Source organism: Dasypus novemcinctus, chromosome 22, assembly GCF_030445035.2.
Source record: "Dasypus novemcinctus isolate mDasNov1 chromosome 22, mDasNov1.1.hap2, whole genome shotgun sequence".
NCBI lineage: Eukaryota > Metazoa > Chordata > Mammalia > Cingulata > Dasypodidae > Dasypus > Dasypus novemcinctus.
The window spans coordinates 36,500,831-36,522,741 of NC_080694.1; the positions used below are offsets into that span (position 1 = coordinate 36,500,831).

The 21,911-nt window shown below is 44.9% G+C and overlaps 1 protein-coding gene across 2 annotated transcripts in view; it reads left to right on the forward strand.

Moving 5' to 3' along the window:
• The window catches only part of CDYL (chromodomain Y like), a 270,153-nt gene that overhangs the window by 167,078 nt on the left and 81,164 nt on the right, over positions 1–21,911 (forward strand). For both annotated transcript variants that reach the window (XM_058285185.2, XM_058285186.2), the window contains one exon: positions 18,221–18,887. In XM_058285185.2, coding sequence (XP_058141168.1) covers positions 18,221–18,887 — 667 coding nt within the window. The remainder of the gene's footprint in view (positions 1–18,220; positions 18,888–21,911) is intronic.

Consider the following 21,911-nt stretch of genomic DNA (forward strand, 5'->3'; position numbering starts at 1 on the left):
TTATTTCTTTCTCAAGATTTCTTTTAATTCAAGGACGTATTTCAGGTTTGTTGCTTTTCCATATTAATGTTCAAAATCATCTTGTCAATTTCTTTATAAAAGCCTGTTAGGATTATGATTGGAATTGTGTTCCATCATTACATGTGTTTGGGAAAAGTTATATTTTAACAATGTTTGCTCTTTTAATTCATGAACATGGAGTATCTCTACATTCATTTAGGTTTTCTTTAATTTCTCTCAGTAGTGTTTTAATGAATCTATTGAAATATCCTACAGCTTTCTTCCATTATTCTCTAATATAGAGGATTATATTAATAGGTTTTCTTAGGTTAAACTAACCTTGCATTCTTGAGATAAACCACATTTCATCATGATATATTATCCATTTTATATGCCTTCAGACTCAGTTTGCTAGTATTTTAATATGGATTTAACATCCATTTCATGAAGGATATTGATCCATAATTTAATGTTTTTGTCTAATTTTCCTTTCAGGATTATGCTGGCCCCATAAAACCAATTAGAATGTGTTCTACATTTTCTGAAAGAGCTTGTAAAAAATTTGAATTTCCTTAACTTTGATAGAATTCATCAGTGAAGCCATTTGGAGCCTGAAATTTATTATGTGTGTGTAGAGGTTTTTAAGAAATTTATTTTTTACAGATATTTAACTATTCATATTTTTATTTCATTTTGTGTCCGTTTTGGTAGGTTGTGTTTTTCAGGACATATGTCAGTTTCATCAGGTTAATGAACTTATTGGCATATTTTTGTTCATAATTACTTATTATTTTAATATGTGTTTTCTCTACATTGTTCATTCTAACTAGGGGTTTATCAATTTTAATATTGTCAAAGGACCTTCTTTTGACCTTTCCTCTATTGTTTGTTTTCTAACTTATTTTTGTTCCTTATTTCCTTCCTTCTACTTTGGGTTAAATTTGTTCCTTTTCTACTTTTTCAGGTGGACACAAAATTGGTTTTTGCTTTTTTCTAATGTAAGCAGTTAAAGCCATACATTTTCCTCTAAACATAGAGCTTTAGCTGGATTCCACCCATATTTTCTCATTTCTTTTGTGATTTTTTCCTTTGATCCATGGTTTCTTAAGAGAAATTTCCAAATACTTGGACACTTTTAAAATGTTATTGTTACTGGTTTCTACTTTAATTACCCTACTTTGTCTATATGCTATTCAATCTTTTAAAATTTTATTGAGACTTGTATGGTGACTTTTCCAAGTGCATTTAAAACGTGTATTCTAAGGTCAGTGGGTGTAATGTTCTATAAATAATACCAGTTAGGTGCAGGTGATTAACAGTGTTGTTAAAATTTTTAATGTATTATTCTGTCAATTTCTGAAAGAGGGCTGTTAAAATTTCCAACTGAGACTGTGAATTACTCTCTTCTGTCAGTTTCCCTCCATATATTTAGAATATATATATAGAATATATATAACATGCTGAATATACATTTCAGAGTGTTATAACCTCTGATGAATTGACCCTTTTATCATAAAGAAATGTCCCCTCTTTATGTCTGTGCTCCTTTTCTTGAAGTTTACTTTGGTAGAGCCACACCAGCTTTTAAATTATTGTTTGCATTCTTTTACTTTTGACCTATCTGTATTTTTTGTATTTACCATGCATTACTTGTAGGTAGTATATACTTGGGTCTTGTTTTTTAAATCCAGTTTGATCATTTCTGCCTTTTAAGTGGCATACTTAGTTCATTTACATTTAATGTACTTCTTGATAAGGTTGGGTTTAGGTCTAGTATTTTGTTCCTCTTTTTCTAGTTGTCCCTTCAGGTTTTTTTTTTTTTTTTTCTGTTCTTGCTTTCTTTAGTTTAATATTTTTAAGATTTGCTGTTCCATTTTAATTTTATAATTAAAATGCTGCAGTGAGGCTCAGCATGCCATGGTTTAACACAAACAGATGATTATAATGCATCATAAAATCTGATGTATCACTATGTGTAAAATGCAAGAACCTTGTAATGGTACAATTGACCTCTCTTCTTTGTTATTAAATATTTTACATCTGTATATGTTAAACTTCACTATACTGTGTTTAAAATTTTGCATGCAACTTTATCCTACGAGAAAGCACAAGGGGTTCGTTATTTATATTTATTCACATATTTATCATTTCTGGTTCTCTTGAGGTTTCATCTGGTATCATTTTGCTTTAACCCAATAATATCCATTAGCATTTTTTATACATTACTGAGAAGCAATTTTTCCATTGGTCTTTTGCTCTCTTGTATTTCTACAGATTTTGCTATGAGAGTTACTGACTGCTTTCATTCTGGACTGTCTTTTCAAGACTATGTAGAAGGCAGAGGTAGTTTCTCCTGCCAGAGCAAAGGGTGGGCACATTTGTTCTAAAAGATTCAGTCTTTGAACCCCCAGGTCCCTTCTAACATAGCCCCCCACACGGGCAGGCCACACCTGGCCCTCTTTGCATCATCCTGTGGAAATTGGGGCTCAGGAAACTGGAGCAAGAAACTGCCGCTCCTCTGGCTACTGCTCTTGGTGTGAGTAGAAGTCCTTTTATCTCTGACTTAGGAGTTTTATGTCTTTTGCCAGCATCCATGAAATGCCAGCCGACTAATTTGTTCACTTAAAAGTAGGTTAAAAATCTCAGACCTGTGACACTGCTCGACAGTTTTGGCAGTGAGGGTGGGATGCTACAAGGATGTGGTTTTCTCCAAGGGGAAAGGGTGGGGACCTCATGGGTAGTTGTCAGGATTTTAGTGAGGTCCATGGGAATCGGTAGCTAACATGTTGACCAAATTGTCAACGTGGAAGATAAACGGTCCTCCACTTTGCTGCCTAATTAGGAGAAGTTGGGAGATGATTGCAGACTGACTCTTGGGAAGTGGATTTGTAAACACAGCTGCCCAAACAATGCCTTGGTTGTTGCCAGCCCTTTTCTGTGTGGGAGAACACCCGCACCAGCCCAGTGGGCAGATGATTCTGATCCTTTTCAAACAGTTCGAGGCACCCACCTATGCCAAATGTGGAATGAGGGATATTCACGACCACTGCGGGCAAAAAACAGGCAAATTTAGGGCTTCAGCTGCTTTACTGGGAGACGAGGGCAGTGGGGCTGCTGTGGCTCATCTCCAGCAGCCTGCCGTGCCAACCTCAGGTCCAGTGGGCGGCGACAGGGGAAGGGTCTCATTTTTGCAGCGAACCTGCCTGCTGTAAGGAAGATTGGCTCTCTCGGGGAGATTTCCCTGGATACACACCGGAGGGAAGACATTGATGAGACACTGATTCAGGCTCTTATTTCCCTAGATTGGGTCTCCACTCCAGTCGATGGTGGCCTAAGAGAGGACATCACGACATCGTGGGCAGCAGATGCCCACAAGTAAGTTGAGACTTATCAAAGTTGCCTCTGTCCAAAGCAAGCCTGAATCAGTCAAAATGTGCCAATCTGAGTGCCCACTCAGAAAAACTGACATCAATGGTATCTCTCTTGATGATCTTACCGCTTGATACCAAGAACTTCGGAAGTCGGGTTGAGCCGTGCCGGGAGCAGCCACTGTACCACTTAAGAACATACATGCGCTTTGTTTACTGGTGAGGTGCCACTTCCCCCCTCCACACCCCCAGTCCTGCTCTCCGCCTATCCTTCAACCCCACCAGCTTTTCAAAAGAATGACTAGGTGCTGTGTCAAGGCCACACTGTCCCCAAAGGGGACTGAAGGCAACACAGCCTTCCAAACATGCTAGGGAACTTGAGAGAAAGGAAGGCAAACATTTTCCGCTCGGTTGGATACAACCATCTTTCCCCAGTGTTGTGGGTAGTAGGTAGTGTCTGAATTCCTCTGATGGGGTTTAGCCAGGCTTTTGTCCAGTGGGGAACAAAGTTGACGTGAACTTGTGGAGAAGACCTCTTGGGTCAGTTCAGTGCACTTTTGTTGCTTGTATATCTGAGTATATAGTAGGAATTGATACGTTATATGCTTGGACTTGCCTGCCCCTTAAGTGCCAAGGAGGATTCTCCTAATAGGGAAGAGCTACCTGTAAATTCTAGCAACTTCCTTGGGGGGCTGTGAACTGCCCTACCTCTTGCCAGTGGCAGGTGGGTTAGGGCTTACCCTGAGTGCATTTGCCCTCTGATGTCCAAAGCTTTCACTCTCTACAGTGCCCTCCTGGTTGCCGAGTCAGAAGCCGCAGCCCCAAAAGTCCTACCCGCAGTGTGGTTGCACCTCCACCAGCAGGGGTGGTTGATGCACCCCAGCAAAACTGAGAGGTCTGTCTACCATGGAACTCTTGATGCCCCCGTAGGCAAATTCACACTGGTCAGACCCTTCGGCATCAATAACTTCTGTCTCTTTGGACCCCACCGCAGGAAAGAAGGCCTGGCCCACACCTCACTGGGCTCTGGGTTATTGAGACATTTTGTGCCTCATACAGGCATTCTGCTTGTTTTATTTATTTATTTATTTATTTATTTAATTTTGTACATTTAATAATTGAAAATATAAACAATTAAAAACGAAAAAACACAGTTGAATAAAAACATACATTTCTCTATTAAATGTACTGGATATATAAAAAATTTTTTTGAATCATACAGTATGTTAGACAATATATTTGGTTCATAGTAATGCAATCATACCACATTTGTCCTTTTGTGTCTGGCTTGCTTCGCTCAACATAATGTCCTCCAGGTTCACCCATGTTGTCTTATGCTTTATGACTTCATTTCTTCTTGCACCTGCATAGTATTCCATCATGTGAATAGACCAATTTGTTTATCCCTCTGTTGATGGACACGTGGGTTGTTTCCAACTTTGGCAGTTATGAATAAGTTTGCTGTGAACATCGGTGTGTGGATGTCTGTTTGTGTCACTGCTCTCAGTTCCCAGTAGTGGTACTGCAGGGTCACATGAAACTCTTCTTTAGGAACTGCCTTCTTTAGGAACTGCCAGACAATCCTCCACAGTGGCTGTACCATTCCACATTCCCACCAACAGTAAGTGTTCCTATCTCTCCAGTCCTCTCCAGCGCTTGTAGTTCTCTGTCTTTTTAATAGTGGCCATTCTGATAGGTGTGAAATAATATCTCATTGTAGTTTTGATTTGCATTTCCCTAATCATTAGTGATGTCGAGCATTTCTTCATGTGTTTTTTTTTTTTTTTTTTGTCATTTATATTCCTTCTTTGGACAAATGTCTATTCAAGTCTTTTGCCCATTTTTTAATTGAGTTGTTTGTCATTTCATTGTTGAGTTGTAACATTTCTTTATATATCCTAGATATTAAATTCTTATTGTATATGTGATTTCCTTATATTTTCTCCCATTGAGTTGACTGCCTTTTCATCTTATTGACATAGTCCTGTGAGATAGAAAAGTGTTTAATTTTGAGGAGGTTCCATTTATCTGTTTTTTCTTTTGTTGCGCATGCTTTAAGTATAAGGTCCAAGAAACTACCACCTACTACAAGTCTTATGTTTCCCTACATTTTCTTCTAGTAGTTTTATGGTCCTGGCTTTTTATATTTAGGTTTTTGATCCATTTTGAGTTGGTTCTTGTATAGGGAGTGAGATAGGGATCCTCTTTCATTCTTTTGGTTATGGATATCCAGTTGTCCCAGCACCGTTTGTTAAAGAGACTGTTTTGTCCCGTTAAAATTAGCATGGTAGGTTTGTAAAAAACCAGTTGACTGTATAGGTGAGGGTTTATTTCTGGTTTCTCAGTTCTGTCCCACTGACTGATGTGTCTACCTTCATGCCAGTACTATGCTGTTTTGACCACTGTAGCTTTGTAATATGTCACTCTTCTTTTTCAGAATGCTTTTGGCTATTTGGGTGCGCTTTCCCTTCCAAATGAATTTGGTAATTACCTTTTCTAGTTCTGTAAAATAAGCTGTTGGGATTTTGATTGGTATTGCATTGAATCTATAAATCAGTTTGCATAAGATCAATATCTTCACAATATTTATTCTTTTATCCATGAACATGGACTGTCTTTCCACTTATTTAGGTCTTTTAAAATTTCTTTTAGCGTTGTTTCATAGTTTTCTGTATATAGGTCCTGTACTTCTTTGGTTAAATTAATTCCTAGGTATTTGAGTCTTTTTGTTGCTACTGAAAATAGAATTTTCCCCGATTTCTTCCTCAGATTGTTCAGTCCTAGTGTACAAAAACCTTACTGATTTTTGCATGTTGATCTTGTATCCTGCCACTTTGCTGAACTCATTTATTAGCTCAAGTAACTTTGTCATGGATACTTTAGGATTTTCTAAGTACAGGATCATGTCATCTGCAAACAGTGAGGATTTTACTTCCTCTTTTCCTATTTGGATGCCTTTAATTTTTTTTTCTTGTCTAGTTGCTCTAGCTAGAACTTTTAGTACAATATTGATTAATATTGGTGACAGTGGGCATCCTTGTCTGTTCCTGGTCTTAGAGGGAAAGCTTTCAACCTTTCCCATTGAGTACGATGTTGCTGTGGGTTTTTCCATATATGCCTTTTATGTGATTGAGGAAGTTTCCTTCTACTCCTATCTTTTTTTGTGTTTTTATCAAAAAAGGACTCTGGATTTTGTTGAATTCCTTTTCTGCATTAATTGAGATTATCATGTGTGTTTTTTTCTTCTTCAATTTGTTAATATGTGGTAAATTACATCAGTTGCTTTTCTTATGTTGAACCAGCCTTGCATACCAGGAATAAATCCCACTTGGTCATGGTGTCTAAGTCTTTTGACAAGCTGTGGGATTCAATTTGCAAGTATTTTGTTGAGAAGTTTTGTATCTATGTTCATTAGAGAGATTGTTTTGTAATTTTCTCTTCTTGTAGTTTTTCTTTATCTGCTTTGGTATTAGGGTGATGTTGACTTCATAAAATGTGTTGGGTAATTTTCTCTTCAATTTTTTGGAAGAGTTTGAACAGGATTGGTGTTAATTATTTTTGAAATGCTTGATAGAATTCACTTGTGATGCCATCTGGTCCTGGACATTTCTTTGCTGGAAGATTTTTGATGATGGATTCAATGTGATTGGTTTGTTAATAAGTTCTTGTATTTCTTGTAGCATCAGTGTAGGTTGGTTGTGCATTTCTAGGAATTTGTAGAATTCATCTAGGTTGTCTTGTTTGCTGGCATATAGTTTCTTGTAATATCCTCTTATGATTCTTTTTATTTCTGTGGGGCCAGTCATAACTTCCCCCTTTTCATTTCTGATTGTATTTATTTGCAACTTACCCCTTTTTTCCTTCATTAGGAAATTTTAATTATCTTCTCAAAGAACCAGCTTTTGGTTTTGTTAATTTTCTCTCTCTTTATTATTTGTTGTTGTTCTCAGCTTCATATATTTATGCTCTAATCTTTATTATTTCTTTCCTTCTGCCTGCTTGCTTTGGGAATGGTGTTTGCTATTCTTTTTCTAGTTTCTCTAGTTAAGTTAAACCTTTGAGTTTAGCTCGTCTTTATTTAATATAGGCATTTGGGGCTATAAATTTCCCTCTAGAGACTGCTTTCGCTGTATCCCGTAAGTTTCGATATGTTGTGTTTTGGTTTTCATTTGACTCGATATATTTATTGATTTTATATGTAATGTTGTTGACCCATGGATTATTTAGGGGTGTGTTGTTCATCCTCCACACATTTGTGAATTTAATTTTTTCCTATTATTGATTTCCAGTTTCATTCTATTATGATCTGAAAAGGTGCTTTGTATAATTTCGATCTTTTTATATTTATCGAGAGCTGCATTGTGCCCCAACATGTCTGTTCTGGAGAAGGATGCATGGGCACTTGAGAAGAATGTTATAGCCCACTGAGTTTGGATGCAGTGTTCTCTATATGTCTGTGAGGTCTAACTTGTTTATCATATTGTTCACGTTCTCTGTTTCCTCGTTGATCTTCTGTCTAGTTGTTCTATCTAATTATGTGAGTGGGGTGTTGAAGTCTGCCATGATTATTGTAATGATGCTATTTCTCCTGTCAGTTTTCCCTGAGTTTGTCTCATGTATTTTGGGGCACCCTGGTTAGGTACATAGATATTTATGACTGTTCTTCTTCCTGGCAGATTGTCCCTTTTATTAATATTTAATGGCCATTACTATTCACATGTAGTATCTTTTTTCAGCCTTTCACTTTCAGCTGGTTTATATCCCTGGGTCTAAGGTGAGTTTTTGTAAACAGCGTGTGGATGGCTCGTGTTTTTTATCCATTCTGTCAGCCTGTATCTTTTGATTGGGCAGTTTAATCCATTCACATTCAGTGATATTACTATAAATGCACTGTTTTCTCCTTCCATTTTATTCTTTGGTTTTCATGTGTCATATCTTATTTTTGCCTGTCTTTTTACTCTTTTGGTTACCCTTTCTGCCATTCTTTCTTCTATACTCTCTTCCAAGCCTCTCTCTCCTATGTTCTTTCAGGCTATAAGCTTTCCTTTAATATTTCCTGCAAAGGTGGATTCTTTTTTGAAAACTCTTAGTTTCTGTTGGTTTCTGAATATTTTATACTCACCTTCATATTTGAAGGACAGTTTTGCTGGATAAAGAGTTCTCGGCTGGCAGTTTCTCTCTTTCAGTATCCTAATTGTTTTATACTGCCATCTTCTTGCCTCTATGGTTTCTGAAGAGAAATGTACACTAAGTCTTACTTGCTTCTCCCCTGCTGCTCTGAGAATTTTTTCTTTATCTTTGACATTTGACATCCTGAGTTGTATGTGTCTTGGTATTAGGTCAATTTGAATTTATTCTGACTGGGGTACAGTATGCTTCTCGAACATGTAATTTCATTTCTTTCATGTGAGTTGGGGAGTTTTCAGCTATTTTCCCAAATACTCTTTCTGACTCTTTTTCCTTCTCTTCTCTGTCTAGCATTTCCATGACACGTATATTGTTGTCTTTTGTCTTGTCATTCCACTCTCTGAGCCTCTGCTCAATTTTTTCCCATTCTTTTCTCTCTCTGTTCCTTTTTCTCTTTGGTATTACTTATTATTTTCTTCTGTCATTTCAAGTCTGCTCTTGTATGCCTCAAATGTGTTTTTGATCTCACCTATTGTGTCTTTCATTCACATGAGCTGTTACTTTTCTGTTCAAGATTTCATATTCTTTGTGCTCACTCAGTATCTTCTTGATGTCATTTCTCTCTCAGACCATATTGTCTTTCAATTCATTAATTTGATTTTGGGAATTTGTGCTCCTCTAGCTGATTAGCCCTCTCAAATTCTGCATCTCGTCCGGTGCTTTGATAGATTCCTTTTCTTGCCATGTCTTCTGTTTTCTTAGTATGGGTTGTGATTTTTTGCTGCTATCTAGGCATCTGATTAGGATGTAGTTTACTCCGATGCTCGCTTTCTTTCTCCTTGTAGAGATTTAGTGGCAGGATGCTGTATATTACCACTGCTCTTTGATTCTTGGCTCAACCTAGATTGTAAGTTTGTCCTGCTGGTTGCTCAAAACCAGGGCACTGGACTCAGTCATTGGTTGTAGAGTCACGCGCTAGGGCCTTGGGGAGGGAGACTCTAGAGACTTGAAAAAGCCTCTTCTTATTTTTCATTTTCTTGCTTGCATTTCCTTGGTCTGCCAGCAGGTGTCGCTCTTTGGCAGCTCTCAGTTCAAAGGCTGGTTGGACACAGATGGGATCAGTGTGATTGAGCTTCCTCTTTGGAGGCTGTGAGCCTTGTAATTCAAACTCTCTCTGAGACAGTTATCCAGCCTTTTTAATATTTCCACTCCCCTCTGGGTCCTCAACAATCAGTCCCTGTTAGTAGAGGAGGAGATTGGGAGGGTTGCCTATCTTTAGCCCTTTGCTGGCTCCAAGGTGAACAATGGCACAGGCTTACCTAGCCTGGAAGGGCTCCTAGGACACAGCAGACCAAATGTGTGTGTCAGTAGCAGAGTCAGCCTTAGGCTGTGTCCCTCTCTCCCCCCTTTGACCCCTGGAGCCTCCTTTGTAGCCACAGGCCAGTTTCTTAGGGTGGGGGGTGGTGCTGGCATCAGCAGCTGCTCGTTTCAGCTCACAGTTCTGTTGTCGTAATTCCCCTCCTTTGTCCCTCTCTCCTCTGGGCAGTGTCCAGCCTTCACCTGGTGACCTGAACCCTAGAAGATCTTTTTCTGGGCTGTTTCAGTTGTAACTGAACAAAGTTACATTTGTACCGGCCCCTGAGTCGCCACCTAGGGTTTGGGAAACTACAGCCTGGTAGAGTCAAGACCACCCCTCCTCAGGGCTGTGACCTGGGGAAAGCTCGGCCGCTGATGGTCTGTCTGGGACGCTTAGGTACCCGTAGGAGGGGCGCTCAGGAGACCAGCGCACTCAGCTGCCGATTGAGTCTGCACACTCCCACCCTGCCCCACCCGCAAACCACCTGGATCCATCGTGGTACCAAGATGGGCACAAAGTAAAGGGCGTTGTTCCAGAGCACAGCCTCCCACTCCATGCCGGCCTTGTGATTCCCGCTGAACACTTACCTGGCTGACGGACAGGTGGAGGCCACATCTCAGGGAGTGCTGCCTCCATCTGCTCCTGCCAGGCTGACCGCCCACTTCCCCCAGTGCTCCCTGCCAGGCTGACCCCCCACCTTCCCCAGGTGCTCCCTGCCAGGCTGACCCCCCACCTCCCCCAGGTGCTCCCTGGCAGCTGACCCCCCACCTCCCCCAGGTGCTCCCTGCCAGGCTGACCCCCCACCTCCCCCAGGTGCTCCCTGCCAGGCTGACCCCCCACCTCCCCCAGGTGCTCCCTGCCAGGCTGACCCCCCACCTTCCCCAGGTGCTCCCTGCCAGGCTGACCCCCCACCTCCCCCAGGTGCTCCCTGGCAGCTGACCACCCACCTTCCCCAGGTGCTTCCTGCCAGGCTGACCCCCCACCTCCCCCAGGTGCTCCCTGCCAGGCTGACCCCCCACCTCCCCCAGGTGCTTCCTGCCAGGCTGACCCCCCCCCACCTCCCCCAGGTGCTCCCTGCCAGGCTGACCCCCCCCCCACCTCCCCCAGGTGCTCCCTGCCAGGCTGACCGCCCACCTCCCCCAGTGCTCCCTGCCAGGCTGACCCCCCACCTTCCCCAGGTGCTCCCTGCCAGGCTGACCCCCCACCTCCCCCAGGTGCTCCCTGGCAGCTGACCCCCCACCTCCCCCAGGTGCTCCCTGCCAGGCTGACCGCCCACCTCCCCCAGTGCTCCCTGCCAGGCTGACCCCCCACCTTCCCCAGGTGCTCCCTGCCAGGCTGACCCCCCACCTCCCCCAGGTGCTCCCTGCCAGGCTGACCCCCCACCTTCCCCAGGTGCTCCCTGCCAGGCTGACCCCCCCACCTCCCCCAGGTGCTCCCTGGCAGCTGACCACCCACCTTCCCCAGGTGCTCCCTGCCAGGCTGACCCCCCACCTCCCCCAGGTGCTCCCTGCCAGGCTGACCCCCCACCTCCCTGAGGTGCTCCCTGCCAGGCTGACCCCCCACCTCCCCCAGGTGCTCCCTGCCAGGCTGACCCCCCTTCCACCTTCCCCAGATGCTCTCTCGCAGCTGACTGCGCCCCCCCCCCCAGGCACCTGGTATTATGGGGCTTCCTCACAAATAGATTAACAGTGGCTTCTGACAACCTCTCTCACTTCGTCCCCGTCCACACTTATTAGTGAGGCATTTGGGTCACAAAATGCAGCTGTCCCCAGAAAGGATCATTTCCTTTCAGCTGCTTCCTGGGTCATGATTGGGACAGAAGTTCTGGGGGGTTAAATACCCCTATTTTGAAAATTGTGCGTTCTGTCCCTAGCATTCCTGGACGTCTTTTTTTTCCCTAACAGCAGCACCAATACTGGCAGCTTGGCCAAACGGGTATAGGGAATTCAAACTCAATTCCGTTTCAGCCACCTAGATTCTCTCTGTTGGACTGATACCGTGCCAAGCATAAGGTTCACTCCAACCTAGTTTAATATGACTGTCCACTGGGTCCCTGTCGCGGCCCCGTGGGCTCAGGTGGGGGGCGTCATAGGTCTCTAAAGCTCTGCACAAATGCACTAACTCCTCTTGCACCTGACCCTTCTTCACCAAAGGTCGGGGTGAGAGTAGGGTATGAGTGTTAAAACAGTGAAAATAGCTACTGGAACAGTGGAGGGAGAACGACGACTCTGGTACCTGGGGAGGGAGGGGTGTTCGTGAGCTTTGCCGCAGTGGTGTAGCTTCCCCCAGATTTTTTCAAGGAGGGTCAATTGAACTTCTGGCTCTGCAGTCCCTGGACATCCAGCTGACAGCAGTCTGACACTATGCTGAGAAATGTGTCAGAAGCACCAGGGGATGGCTGGCACTCCTGCACCTGCGCACAAAAACCGTTCACACCTCCAGCTGTCCTCACCACCCCGTTTTCATAGCCACTGGTCACTCATTCCGTGGGGACAGGCTTTGACATCCGGCTGGTTGGGTGGACAAAAAGGACACTTGGGTGAGCTGCCTCCAGGCAGTCCCTCCAAAAAGAAGGATGCCCCAGTGATTTGAACTGAACCGGGGCCTGAGATCTGTCAGCCCGCTGGGAGCCTCACTGGAGGCGTAGCCTGTGCCCTCGTGTGAACATCCCACGAGGAGCCCCCGTCATGTAAAGCACGCTTTCCAGGACCCACAGTCCGTGTACCACCCGGATTGTGTGTCTTGTATGAAAACCCAGTACTGCCTCATCTTCCCACCTTAGAGTGCAAGAGACCTTCAGCTGGGAGGGAAAGCCAACGTCACAGCCCTTCTCCAAACCTGGGCTTCTGTCCAAAACAAGTACCCTCGATTGCTAGGCGGAGCTCCCTAGCGGGATGTTTAGATACGTTCTCAGAACGTTTTCCCTCCTTTGAGCGCCTTAGAAAAGAGGTGGAAGGAAGCGTGTCCCTGGCTTGTCTGAAGTGCTCGATTCCATCACCTCAGTGCTTGGAAGACGGTCGCGCCAGCCTCAGCCCACCGGCTGGGGTCATTACGGGAGGGCAGGGTCGTCCAGGCAAGACGGGGTCCACAGTCACCCCTGCTTCCTGTAGTACATGTGCTCGTGCCCCCGGCGGAGGGGAAGCATCAGGCCGGAAACCCGCTTGCCCTCTGAGCTCAATGCTGCTCGCCTCTGGGATTTGCATGGCTCGCGGTTTAGGGCGCCGGGAAGCGAGATTAAGGTCGGTTTTGCAAGTTGCCTGGTGCTGCTGCTCGGAGTCCTGTTGATAGCTTTAGCTAAATGTTGTCGGGGACAGGTGAATGGGCTTGAGCCCAGCCTCTGTTGGTCAGAGTAGCTGATGGGGTGGAGACAGTTTCCAGGGCACGACGTGGTGTAGAAAGACAACTCTGAGTGCCTCTTGTATTTCTCCGTGCCATGGAAGCAGAGGCACTGCCTCGGCTGACCAGCTGTTCAGTGGCGTTGGTGTAGCACGCAGCCTTGGAGACGGAGGACAGGTTTGCTCACTTCCTGGGACAAGAGAGGCAGGCTGACTGCCCGTTATAAAAGACTTGGCTTCCCCCGGCTCACGGGTCCTTACCTGTAACACAGCCTGCTTCACCGGCAGGTGTCCTCCAGCCCTCTCTGTATCACCCTGTGGGAATTGGGGCTCAGGTAACTTGTACAAGAAACATGCTTTTCCTCTGATAACTGTTATTAATGTGGGTGATAAAGTACTTTGTCTCTGATGAGTCGTTTTTCCTCTCTTGGCACCCAGGAAAATGTCAGAAGCTTACTTGGTGGCTTGCAAATAGTAAAAATCCCAGGTCTTTCAGTTCTTGTTTTTTCACTTTTATTCATCTGAAAATGTCTTTATTTGTCTCTACCTGTTAAAAAAAAAAAACTCTTTCTTGAGATTAATTTGCATACCATACAGCTCATCCATTTAAGTCCCGTTCTGTGGCTTTTAGTATATACCGAGTTTTGCATCCATCACCACACTCAAATGTGGACCATTTTCATCACTTTTAGTTATCACTCTCCTGCTCTCTCCATCCCACCCCAACCTCCACGCTCATCTCTAAGCAACCATTACTCTATTGGCTCTTTAGAGTGGCCTGTCCTGGTCATTACATCCAAATAATCACACTGTATGTGGTCTTCTGTGCCTGGCTCCTTTTGCTTTGCTAGATGTTTCCAGGTTTTATCCATGCTGTAGCATGTATTATCTTTTTGTGTTTTTTTGTTTTGTTTAGTCAGATACTATTCCATGGTATGGATGTACTTTGTTTTGTTTTTACCACTCATCAGTCGATGGGCATTTTAGTTGTTTCTACCATGGGCTATTATGAATGTTGCTGCTATAAACATTTGTGTACCAGGCTTTGTTGGGCATGTCTTTTCTTTCTCTTGATTAGATGCTTAGGAATGAAATTCCTAGATCCTGTGTTGAGCCGTTAGAGGAACTGCCAGAGTGTTTTCCCAATGTGGCTACATCATTTTACATTCCCACCAGCAGCATATGAGGATTCTTGTTTCACCACATCCTCACCAACATTTATTATAATATTTGTCATATATATATAGTTTAGTTATATAGCCATCCTAGTGTGATCTCATGTCTTTTAATGTGCATTTCCCTAATGACTGAGCATGTTTTCATGTGCTTTTTGGCCATTCGTATATCTTTTTTTGAAGAAATGCCTATTTGGATCCTTTGCCCATTTTTTAACTAGGTGATTTATCTCTTTATTACTGAGTTATAACTCTGTATTCTGGATGCAAGTCCCTTATCAGATACATGATATGAAATGCTTTTCCCATCCTGTACATTGTCTTTTTACTTTTTTGATGGTATCCTATGAGGAACAAGAGTTTGTGATTTTGAAGATGTCTAGTTTATCTAGTTGGTCTTTGGTTGCTTGTATTTTTGATGTCATGTCTATGAAACTATTGACTAATCCAAGATCACAAAGGTTTACACTATATATTCTGAGAGTTTTATAGTTTTAGCTCTCGCATGGGTACCTTTGCCCTGTTTTAAATTTTTGTACATGATGTAGAGTAGGGATCCAACTCCATTGTTTTGCATGTGGGACTCCAGTTGTCCTAAAAGCATTTGTTGAGCAGTTTTTTCCTCCAGTGGATTGTCTTGGCACCCGTATCAAAAATCAATTAACCATAAATGTTGGGGTTTATTTATGAATTCTCAATTCTCATCCATTGACCTGTATGTCTGTCCTTATATGATAGTACCTTATGTCTTGATTATTACAATTTTGTAAATTTTGAAATTGGGATGCATGAGTTCTCCAACTTCTCCTTTTTCAAGATGAACCTTATGTTCTGGGTCCTTTACCATTTCATATGGATTTTAGGATGAGCTTGTCAGTTTCTACAGAGAAATCATCTGGGATTTAAGTAGAGATTGCATTGACTGTTTAGATCAACTTGGGAGAGTATTGCGATTTTAGCAATAACTATTGTCTTCAATCCATGAACATAGATGTGTTTCCATTTATTTAGGTCTTCTTTAATTCTTTCAGTGATGCTTTGCAGTTTTCAGTGTATCCCTCTTATACTACTTTTGCTAAATTTATCCCTAAATATTTTATTTTCTTTGATGCTATTGAATGGAATTTTTCTTAATTTCACTTTTTATATTTTTCTAGTGTAGAGAAATGCAGTTGACTTTTGTATAAATATTGAGAAGTTTGAGCCTGGTGGGATGCTGGAAAGTAAGGTTCCAGTGGGATATTGTCCCTAGAGGGGGAAATTACTGATAAGGTAAAGGAAGGAGAAGGGATCTCTTAAAAGATAGCTGCTCTATTCATCAGCCCCTTGCTTCAGCTTTAAGGAAATAGAGGGAAGGAAAAGGGCCTACTTAATGCTTTTAGAATGGAAATTGGCTTAGAAAGAAGTATAAAACATAGTTTTCCCTTGAGAGATAATCTCTTTATCCCTTACATTTAAAACTGTTCCTGCCATGAAATTGATTTACATGGAATTTTCTAGAAATACATCTTTTACTTAAATGGAAATACTTAGGCCCTTACAAATAACTACTCACAGGCGAAGGATCATGGAAAAAAATCACTTTAAAATATTGTTTCTCTATGTTATGGTCTGTGTGAACTCCCATATGCAGATCTGACATTAATTATTGAACCTCTGGAGATCTGTTAGGCATGAAATCTGCCTTCTGGTTTAACAAGGTCTTTCCTTATTCTCTTAATCCTTTTTGCATGGCAGCAGTAATGTGTATTTAGTTTTAGTTTGTTCTATAGTTTAGCGTATTAATTTTCCATATCCCAGGTAGATACATTGGTGACTTTTATTTTTTTTTGGAAAGTTGGGGAAATTGTCCGGTGAAAGGGATATTCTCTCATTGTCCAAAATTTTCTATCATTATGCTCACTTAGTCTTGCATTTTGGGTTGTTAGAGAACTATCTAACCATCACCTGTCCTACTGTGTAACTTTGCCAGAAATTTACCCGTGCTCTTGATAATTGATGTGCTTAGACTTCTCTTCCTTAGGGAGCTGCTATGTGGCAGTAGTAGACCTCTCCACCTGGAGGTTCAGAGCTGCATGCTGCCACCAGGGAAACAGTCTAGTGTAGCAGCAGACTGATGTAGCAACAGCAGATTCTAGAAATTTCTCCGATAATACATGGAGACAGAACGTCAAATACTTTGCGTTCATGTAAGTCAGAGAGGTGACACCCTTCCATTGACGCTTAGGAAGGTCCAGACATAGAATCTGTCACGTCATATGCTTACGTAGCAATGCTGTGTGAATTTATTACAGATTGGACACAGGACATATTACTCATCACATTCAGTGAGTAAGAGCATCTTCTAGAAAAAGCTTAGAATAAAATTAATTAAAACTAAGATTTGGGCATAGACAACTAGAAGACTTTCTAGACCATTTTATTATAACGCAGTGTTGTTTTCTCTTGACCCTTTTCAGTTTTCACTGTTTCAGAATGATATTTGTAAGATGGAACATACATGCCCTGAAGGAGCCAGTTCCATGTAACAGAAGATTCTCAGTCCCTTGTAGCTTGTCGCCGAGTGATTGCTTAGGTGCCTGCAGCTGGTCGTCTAAGGACAGTTTGGCACAAGGTGACAGGTGATGAATACTGATCCAATTGTTACTGTGAAAACCAGTTCATTTGTCCAGGGTTTAGTGTAGATGTTAAAAATAGCCCTCAAAATCCCCGCCCCCCCCCCCCCCAAGCCTGCCAAGTGTATGGCCACCTTTCCTGAATATAAAGTGTTAGCATTTTGCTTAATTTAATTCTAAGGAAATTGCCAAAATGGCAAGTATTTTATTTTTTTATTGTGGTAATATATATACAACACAAAATTTCCCATTTTAACCATTTTCATGTTCACTGGCAGTAATTACATTCACAATATTGTGCTACCATCACTACCATCTATTACCCAAACTTTTTCGTCACCCCAAAGAGAAACTCTTCCTCATTAAGCAGGAACTCCCCCTCCTCCCTCTCACCCCCACATTCTGACCCCTTTCTGTCTATAAACTTGCTTACTCTGGGTGTTTCATGTAAGTAAAGCCATACAACATCGGCCTTTTGTGTCTGGTTTTTCACCTAACGTCTTGTCTTCGAGGTTCATCCATGTTGGTCGCCTGCATCAGAACTTGATTTCTTCTTGGGGCTGAGTATTCCATTGAGTGGATACACCATGGTTCCTTTATCCATGCTTCGGCTGAGGGACACTTGGCTTGTTTCCGTCTTTTGACTATTGTGAAAAATGCTGCTAAGAACATCAGTATACAAATACCTGTCGGAGTCCCTGCTTTCAGTTTTGGGGGGTGTATATCTAGAAGTGGAATTACCATGTCATGTGGTAAACCTGTGTGACTTTTTGAGGCACCACCAAACTTTTCTACAGCATTTTACATTCCCACTAGCAGTGCATGAGGATTCCTATTTCTCTGCATCCTCTCTAGCACTTGTTATATCCCCCCCGCCTTTTTCTTTTAACTGTAGCCATTCTAATGGGTGTGAGGTGGTATCTCATTGCAATTCGATTTGCATTTCCCTACTAGCTAATGAGGTCGAGCCTCTTTGCAGGTACTTACTGGCCATTTGTATGTCCTCTTCAGAGAAATGTCTGTTCAGGTCCTTGGCTCAGTTTTCAATGAAGTCTTTTGTCTTTCCGTGGTTGAGTGGTAGGAGTCCTTGATTGTGATTTTATTTCCAGGTGATTGGGAGAGTCACCACAACGTTCCTATTCATTGTCTATTGTGGTTTTTATTACCTGTGACGTTTTGTGATTAAGCTTGCACTTTTTTCACTTAGTGAATTTGAGTTCTAAAACTTTTCCTCTGCACACAGGTTGAAAAGATTGTTGACAAAAGGAAAAACAAAAAAGGGAAGACGGAGTACTTGGTCCGGTGGAAAGGCTACGACAGCGAGGACGACACATGGGAGCCGGAGCAGCACCTGGTGAACTGCGAGGAGTACATCCACGACTTCAACCGGCGCCACTCGGAGAAGCAGAAGGAAGTTGCCTTCACCAGGACAAGCAGGACCTCGCCCAACAATGCCCGGAAGCAGATCTCCAGGTCCACCAACAGCAGCTTCTCTAAGACCTCCCCTAAGTCGCTAGTGATGGGCAAAGACCACGAACCGAAAAGCAGCCAGCTCTTGGCCGCCAGCCCCAAGTTCCGGAAGAACGCCGCCCCATCCCTCTCCAGCCGGAAGAACATGGACCTCGCCAAGTCGGGAATAAAGATCCTCGTGCCTAAAAGCCCCATTAAAAGCAGGACGGCCGTCGACGGCTTTCCCAGCGAGAGCCCCGAGAAGCTCGAGCTCGTGGAGCAGGCCCCGGAGGACACGGTGGCGCCCGAGGTGGCCGCGGAGAAGCCGGTCGGCGCACTGCTGGGCCCTGGCGCCGAGCGGGCGAGGATGGGCAGCAGGCCGCGGATCCACCCGCTGGGGTCTCCGGCGGCCGGCCCAGTGACCGCAGCCATGGCCACGGGACTGGCCGTCAACGGGAAAGGTGAGCACGGAGCGCCCTCCGCGGGCGGTGGTGGGTATACGCGGCGCGCATTGTGATTATGTCCGAGGGGTGGGTGTCAGTCCTTACGGGTGGCCCTCTCGAGAGCGGGCCCCTGCTGATGCTCTTCTGGAGCTTTCCGCAGACCGTCACCCACAGGCGTCTGCCGGAGCCTTCGAGAGATTCCGGCGGCTCCTCCTGGCTTCACCTTGCGCCTGTGGCGCGTGTGCTTTTCCGTCGGCCACCTCTATTTACCTTGCCCTCTATTTACCTTGCTTTACAACCACGTCTCGCTCCAAAAAGGTCATGCTTGGTCGTTTTTTTGCAGCAAGTTTCCTTCCAAAACCATATGCCTTTATCTCGTAGACTCTGAACATGATACCGAAGATCCACTAAAGTTTTCTAAGTGTGATAGGTTTTGCATTAGAAATTGTGCTCCATCCCATTTGAATAACCAGAAATGCCTTTCGTTCACCTAATAGAGCCGCCAGGGTTTGGGTTTGTCTCGCTGCTGGCCAGAGCCCGTGCTTGTTCTTTCGGAGTAGTAGCCTGCTGAACGTGGGGGGGTGCCTTCCGTTTCACTCCCACCTGCTCCTCCCCCAGAGGTCTGCATCCCAGTTGGTTGTGCTGCCCCGGCTCCTAAGCCAGGGCCCCCTGGGGACTGCCGCCCACCAGGTTTTACAGAATTCACCTACATGTCTCGTATCCCCTCCCTCTGCCCCTGCTGAGCTCAAGCCCTGATAACGTCTCAACCTGCTATAGCTTTCTAATGGGTCTCCCTGCCTGTCCCTTTTGACGGTTTCACCCGTTTTCTGTCACTCTTGGATGGGTAGAGGGTGGTGGGCCTGGGTCAGGTGCCGCACAGATGCACCTGCGCGTCGGGCAGCGCTGGCCTGCTCCTCCTGCCGCACCTCTGTGTCAGCACCTGCCCTCCTCCAGCACCCCGCTCTCCCTTTACTCCGCTGGGTGACCGAGTCCTCTTTCCAGGCCACGGCCACCCCCTCCAGTGCACCTCCGTCCCTGTCTCTGTCTGCATGTGTCACCCCAGCCCAAGCTTGGTAAAAAACAAGAGCAAAGTAAGGGTTTTGTTAGCACAGGCAGATGTTGTCCTGTAAAGAGAACTGCCCGCCTAAGCCTGTGCTTCAGCCGTCTTGCTTTGGTGCACTCCGCAGTCAGGCGTGGCTGACACTCGCGGAGCGATGAAGAGGGAACAGGCGCTGACGTCTGGGGCTTCCCTCTGGACAGCGAGCTGCCGCCGAGCTGATGTTCTCCGATGCACACGTCTCACCTGGCACTGCTTCTCTTCCCGGCCCTGGAGGCTTTGCCGGCCGGTGGTGTTGGCCGTTCCCCTGCTCGTGTGTGGTTTTCGGCAGCCTGTTGGTAAATGAAGGATCTTAGAAGCTCGGGAACAGCAGGGCCCTGGAGACCACGTGGCGGGGCCCCGCGTTACAGACGAGCTGTCAGGTCCAGGGATGGGTGAGGGACGAAGACCTGGGGGCCAAGGTGGCGCACGAGCGCGTGCGTTGGTGCCCGTCCCAGCCCGTCCCACCGCGGGTACTGCCTGCCGCTTCCGCCAGACAGGCGCGCGTCTCTCTCTATCGAGCCCTTCGGGCCGGGCACCGGGCTGGGCTCTGCACTGCGCCCACGACCGCGCCCTGCGCACGTACGACCCGGCCACGCCTGTGCCTCTGGGACTGGGGTTGTAGACCACCGTGCATGGGCCCACCCCCCGTTTTTGTAAGGCTCGCAGCTAAGTACGGTTTTCACATTTATAGTGTTTGGGGGAAATATCAAGAGGAATTGAAAATATAAGAAATTCACATTTCACTGCCCATAAATAAGGTGGCGCTGGCACATAGCCATACTCATTCATTTACTCACTGTCTGTGACTGCTTTCTGTCTACGGGGACATTGTGACAGCCTGCAAAGCCAAGAAAATTTACAGAAAAAGCTTGCCAACTCCTGCTCTAGGGAGTTGTGGTCCTGGGGTGCATGCACAGGTGTGCGTATGTGTGTGTGTGTGTGTATATATTTTTTTAATTTCCCTAAGCAAAAGGCTTCAGGAAATACATGGTCCCTCTTCTATTGTCCACAGAAGTTGTGTATTCATATATTTATGAGGGGCTGAACCCAAAGTTGGACTCCCAGACTTTCCCAACCCCGCAAAGTTAAGAACCATGGTCTTTGACTGTGAACCAGAAAGTCCGGGCTTTGATTGTCCACCATGTCCAGCTCCTCTTCACTGGACGTTCTTTCAAAATTCGCCATGCCTCTCATACATTTCTGCATTCTGCTTTCACCACAAAAGCCTTCATTCCTCTATTTTCTACATAAGGGGGGTAATGGCTTCTATTTAGAGTTGGTGACTTCCTTTTTTTATTATTCCTGTTTTAAAAATTTTTGATGTACACGAGGGTAGCTTTGTTTAGAACGGAAAGGAACACACAGAACCTTAAATTGTTCGATCTTGTGTTGTAAAGCTGGTGGCTTGGCATACGGGTATTTCCCAGACCCTTGTAACCATCCCTTCCCAGACCGGCTGCTCGCTTTGACCTTGACCTTGGACACGTACACTGCTAGTACTTTCCACTTAGACGCCAGGACTCGGGGAAGCCTTTAGGACCGTGGTGCAGGACATCCTGGTGGCCGTGATTTCAAAGCAGGCCTGCAGGTTAACAGGAAACAGAGCGGTGCTTTCTCCCGCGGGAGCCCCTGGTGGAGTTGGCTCTTGGAAGGACCCCGATGGCCCGGGGAAGACGCCCGGACCACCCTCCGCGTCTTGCATCCAGTGGCATCGAGTGACGGCGCTGCCTTCTGCTCCCCTCACCCTTTCCCTCTGCAGGGAGGGCCTCTGTCCCTGCACTGGAATGTCAGGTGCTTTGCGGGGCTAATAAGTCCAGGACCGCCAGTGCCGCACAGCCAGTGCTCTGCCAGTACGTGGAGGCGGTGCTCCAGGAGCGTGGGCGCCGGAGCCGGCCTGGGCTGTGGGGAGAGAGGGAAGAAATGCGGTCAGAACCACAGGGGGG